This window comes from Amaranthus tricolor, chromosome 8 (genome assembly GCF_026212465.1).
Source record: "Amaranthus tricolor cultivar Red isolate AtriRed21 chromosome 8, ASM2621246v1, whole genome shotgun sequence".
In the NCBI taxonomy this organism is placed as follows: domain Eukaryota; kingdom Viridiplantae; phylum Streptophyta; class Magnoliopsida; order Caryophyllales; family Amaranthaceae; genus Amaranthus; species Amaranthus tricolor.
The window spans coordinates 16217351-16222797 of NC_080054.1; the positions used below are offsets into that span (position 1 = coordinate 16217351).

At 32.3% G+C, this 5447-nt stretch overlaps 1 protein-coding gene across 1 annotated transcript in view; it reads right to left on the reverse strand.

Moving 5' to 3' along the window:
- Positions 1 to 3052: 3052 nt before the first annotated feature.
- The window catches only part of LOC130820802 (microtubule-associated protein RP/EB family member 1C), a 2567-nt gene continuing 172 nt past the window's right edge, over positions 3053 to 5447 (reverse strand). Inside the window, exons 1-6 of the mRNA XM_057686319.1 lie at positions 5403 to 5447; positions 5137 to 5292; positions 4933 to 5039; positions 3938 to 4157; positions 3731 to 3844; positions 3053 to 3635 (exon numbers count right to left, since the gene is read on the reverse strand). The exon at positions 5403 to 5447 is cut by the window's right edge and continues 172 nt beyond it. Coding sequence (XP_057542302.1) covers positions 3363 to 3635; positions 3731 to 3844; positions 3938 to 4157; positions 4933 to 5039; positions 5137 to 5292; positions 5403 to 5447 — 915 coding nt within the window. The 3' untranslated portion in view covers positions 3053 to 3362. The remainder of the gene's footprint in view (positions 3636 to 3730; positions 3845 to 3937; positions 4158 to 4932; positions 5040 to 5136; positions 5293 to 5402) is intronic.

A 5447-nucleotide genomic window follows, 5' to 3' on the forward strand; every position in this document is an offset into this window, starting at 1 on the left:
CCTATGATCAAGTTTTGTTAACAACAAATAAAAATTTATAAATTTTTTTATCATCAATAATTTTAATTTTTCAAGATAATTTAATATAAAAATTAAAAACAACTAATATATTATATAATTATTTGAATTCAAGAAAATATAAATAGAAACTATTAATAAATTATAATTAAATTCTTATATTCTTAAAGAAAAATAATATTAAATTACATAAAAAAAATATGAAGACATCACATATTTGATTATGAGTTCAGCATATCATTTTCCAAAATATTCATGGGAAGAAACTTTTTTGTAAAACTTTTTAAAAAATGGATAGAGAAGTAAAACATCATGATCATACCAGTGTATCCCAATCATAAAAAATTATGGTTAGAGTCTGGAGAGGAAAGGACGGCGGCAACTCATACCCATCAAGGAGAACGCTACCAAAGAGTTCCCTGGCTCGAGAAGATAGCGAAGTGAATGTCAGGTACAAATATTGGAAAAGAAAAAACTTTTAACAAAAATGTTGTATGTGACATCGATTTCAAGCCCATATGGGCTAGGAAGCTGGGTTTTGGTGAGCAGGGGAAAAATATTGCCTTAAATAGCGTTTTTAATAACGGTAGAAAACACTGTCTAAGACAACGTTTTTCATGAATGATGAAATTGTTGTCTATTTTGCTTGCCAAAAAATGATTACAATAGCTTCTTTCTTTCTTCTTCGACATTTATTTCTTTCATAAATGAACCTTAATTCCTTCAAATTTCCTCTATCCTCCTTCAATTTCTTCCCCATTTTAGTTGTAAATTTTAATTATTCAAATCTTTCTCCATTTTAAACGTCATTGTTGAATTTGATGTGTAAAGGAGAGTATTTTTGTAATTTAATTATTTTTCATTAAATTTTTAGGGTTTGAAGTTTTTGTATTAATATTGATTTTTTCTTATGCAGGATTTAAAATTTTCATATTTGCTTCAGTACATGATCTAATTGAGATAATTTTATAAACTTTTGAAAAAATGAATTTCCCTTAACTATGTAGATGTGATGAAGTTATTATTGAAAATAATAATTTAGTAAGATATTAAGGTGGAAATTTAAGATCCATCATTGCAAAAATTAATATCACATAGTGAGTTTCTAGAATTGTTGTATAAAATGTGTAAATTTGATAAAGGAATGGTAGAGATAAGGTTGAAAATGAAATACCCTACTAGTCCATCAACCTTTGTCACTGTGCCATTTGATGAAGAATACTTAATGATCTTTGTGGGCTCTTGTTAGAAATTTACAGTGTTACGGTGTAGTTGTACAAAAAAATATATATCAAACAAGTACCTATATCTTGCTCTCAAAATGTCCTTTCTTCTATTCAATTCATCCATTCATTCATCGGAATGATGAAATATTTCTCTCTAATTGATGACCCTCCTTCCTAAATATTTACTCTATGTATCTCTTACCTCTAACCACATTAATAATATATAACTAAATCAAGTTCTAGCATCCAAAATCATAACTCTATTCAACAATATATCTCAAATGAAGATCAACTAAGTTATCTTGATAATGAGTAGTAAGTCATGACGATGGGGAGAAGGCTTTGATGATTTGACTGAGTGGGAGATAATGAAGATGATGAGGAAGAGACTGAACTCGAACATCATCTTGAACTTGATAGTCTAGTAAGCGATATATAACCTACAAAGACCACATCATCTTTAGTTTCTTTATATTGCCATTACTTATCAACGAAAAAGGAAAAAGGCTAGTAAGGGTGCAAGACGCATTCGTCATATGAGTGAGGAAGCTTTTGAATTCATAAATGACATGGAAAAAGAAAATTGGTCCATAGCCTTTGACGAGAGACGTCCGATTTGACTATGCTACTACTAACTTGACAGAGGTTTTTAAAGGTGTGATAAAAGGCGCGCCAAATTCTTACTTGTTGTAGCTATTGTTGGAATTAGTTTTTACACATACATATATATACACACATATATTTATACACACATATATACACACACATATGGCTTTCAGGAATGAAGAAATCTATAATTCTTGATGAATTAATGTTTCCGAATTTATTCGTTAAAATGCGTTTAGATGGAGAAAAATGAATGGAAGAAGGAAAGACATTTTGAAGAATAGAGGATTTTTTGAATAACAAAAAGGGGGAGGGGGAGAATTGGAAGGGAGGGGTTTAGAGTTTAGACTTTGGAGGAGAAATATAGACAAATTTTCTTAATATTTAGGGATATTATCAATGGTACCCCTTTTATCAAGGACGTCAATGAATAAGCTTCAGAATTGCAGGGACAAAAAAAGGGATTTGGGAAAGAAAAATTTGATCAATCAAGGAAAGACCCGAAAATACAATTTTGAGATAGGTCAATTTTTGAAAGTGAAGAAGAGTAAAGAGAGAAAGATTTAAGAGAACCTGAAATATTTGAAGCAGTCATGGAAGGAGAGCTGGAAGAGGAAAGGAAAAAGGGAAGAAGAAACTAACCATGGTTAAGTTGAATCCGAGATTTAATGGCAGTTTAACGGAAAAAAGTTGAAAATTGTCACGGTTGTGATTAGCAAGATAGTTTGGGGGTACCATTAGAATTAAAAAAAACACAGGGATACCATTGATAAAGTGTTATAACACAGGAGTACTATTGATAAGGTTTAGAGGAAAACATTCATTTTCCTCCCTTTTTCATTCTCTTCCCTTCTAGATAAATAAGGTTCACTTTTTCTCCCTACCCCTCCCCCTTCCTTTCCCTTCCTTCCCTTCCTATTCCCCTTTCCCTTCTCTTCCTTTCTTTTCTCTTCTAATTTGCTATTCAAACGTAGTATTAATGATTTTTGATAGGAAAAAGTAAAAGAGTGCTACAAATTCATGAAAGAATTGTCAAGCAATGAGAAAACACACGAGCGAAAATGTTACAGTAAATCAGAAGGCAGGATAAGTCCAAGTAATCTTCTTACTGTAGTGAAAAAGACTGTCGTTAAAAGCCAAACAAATATGAAATTCATGCTAAGAGATTAAGAGTATCTTTGATTTAGACACAGGTGATTGTGAAAAAAAATCAATATTTTCACCAATAAAGTTCATTAGTTCAAATGATTCATATAAGACAGCACAAAAATACAATATCACAACTAGTAAAGTTTTGGCATAAAATTTTAAGCTATAAACTGTCACATTTTTCAACATTAGGGAATGGATACCAACAGGCTAAGAGCAGTTTTGAGTCTCCTCGCAAAGCAAAAAAGATGATATTTCAGATATATCTCAACTTTTATTATGTACCAGAGCGAGCCATTGATAATTTGGTATAACTTGTTACTCGACAGACATCAGGGTTCATATCAGCAGTAGAGTGAATACCTAACAAGTCAACAAGGGTGATCCACTTAAGTGTACATCCGAAACCTCCGACAGCCTTTGCCTTGGAGACAAAGTTGTGGAGGCAGCAACATCGACATCAAGGTTGTCAATGATCTTTCTCTTGAGTGTTTCCAACTGTAAGCCATCGACTGTCTCCTCAGAAACTGGTCTTGATGACACCACATTCTTCTGAATTAGCAATGCTTGAGCTTCTTCTATCACTGATGCATTATCTTCAGTAGCATAAAGAATTTTCTTTGTTGCTTCAATTACCTGCAAGAATAATCAACAGGGCAGTAAGTCTCTAAGCTGCATAACATACCACAAATACGGTCTATGGTAATTGTCTCGGAAGAAGATTGATTTACTGGTTGATGTTCAATTTCAGAAATTTGGCATAATATTTCGATATCTCTTAGCTTTGCAAAGTAGAAATCCCTCTCCTTCTCAAGATGATCAATTGATAGCTTCAACTCAGTGATCTGCATAACATTCACTCGTTAAATTTGACTATATACATCTTTCAAACAAAATAATCAATAATAGACCAAGGAATTGCTAAGGTTGATCAATACCTGTTCATTATATGCAACCACTTCATCAGAGACAGGTTGAGAAACTTTGGCAGCTTGACTTCCAGCATGCACAGAAGAGACATCAGCCTTTCGAGAGGTTTGAGTAGAGCTCGACTTGATCGCTGCTGTTGAGGACTTAGTCGAAGGATTTGAAGGTGCACTTTTCTTGGTAGTTTCTTTTCCTCCCTTACAAGCTTCTCTCCTTTCCAAGGGATTGTAACTAAGCCCAAAACCAAAATTAACAAAAACATGTTAGTTGCAATATTTTGATTTTTAATTGTGTAAAAGTACAGACGTCAAGAGCTAATCGATTTGGAAATCAAACAATCGCATACACTCAAGTAAACTCTTAAAAGGTTTAAATCAATAGCAACAATGAGAAAGTCATAGATAACACATTTTCAAATCAAAAACATAGTTATTTAATAAAATAACTAGTAAAACAAAGTTATACAAACGTTGATTTACAATATGATGACATATGCATTTGCAAATTAATATTTGGTCATGTGTCTTATTATCAATCTACAGACAAACAACTGTTATTAACCCAAACTCACAAACTAAAGAACAGCTATTAACACCTATATATAACAAGATACTGCTTTCTTAATTTATTGTAAGTTGTGTAACAAGCAGATAGTTCTATAAAACCAGACCACATAGAGTATTTCATTTGGTTCATAATTAATAGGTAATCAAAATCAACATTTGCTTTTGACTGCAAAATCACTACATATCAGTAAAACAGATACAATTGAAGGAGAATTTTTTAAAATTACACAAAATTTCATCCAATGTAGCCTGTTATTTTGAAATGCAATGCAGGCAGTAACACTCTGTTAAAATATTCAATTTCATGCAGCCATTTCATTCGTTTAGGCAATAGCGACAGTACGTTCAAAAAACAATCAAATTCTCGTTGATTCTTAAGTCTCAACAAAAAAAGTGTACATCAATTCAATTTAACAAGCACGACGAAAAAATTAGATTACTTGTCTAAGCCACCGCCATTGACAGAATCACAGTAACGCTTCATCCACTGAAGGAACTCGAGATTATCCAGAGGCCTTCCTTTGATAAGCTTATTCACCTTGATGTTCTAAATCATTACATGAAAAAAAAAATCAACTAATTGAACGACTAAATCATGAACAAACCCCAAAATTTTCAAAAGTTAGAGAGGGTGTGAGAGAAACCTTAGAGATTTTAAGTTTGTTGAAAACATCTTGAAGAACTTTATAATTCTGAATCATATCATACTCGTTTTTCGCATCGAAATTCACCTTATGCATCGGCACAATCCCTGGATGTGCTGCATCCATCATCTGACAATGAACTGCTCCGCTGCAAGCCTAATTTTTCAAAACAAAATGAATAATCACGTTGCCATTGAAAATTTAAATATCTACAGATAATCGAAAAGGAAACAATCATGAGTCTGTAATAAAAATGGAGAAGAAACCTCTTCGACTTTGGAGAGATTGAGTTGAAGAGTAGAGTTAATCCA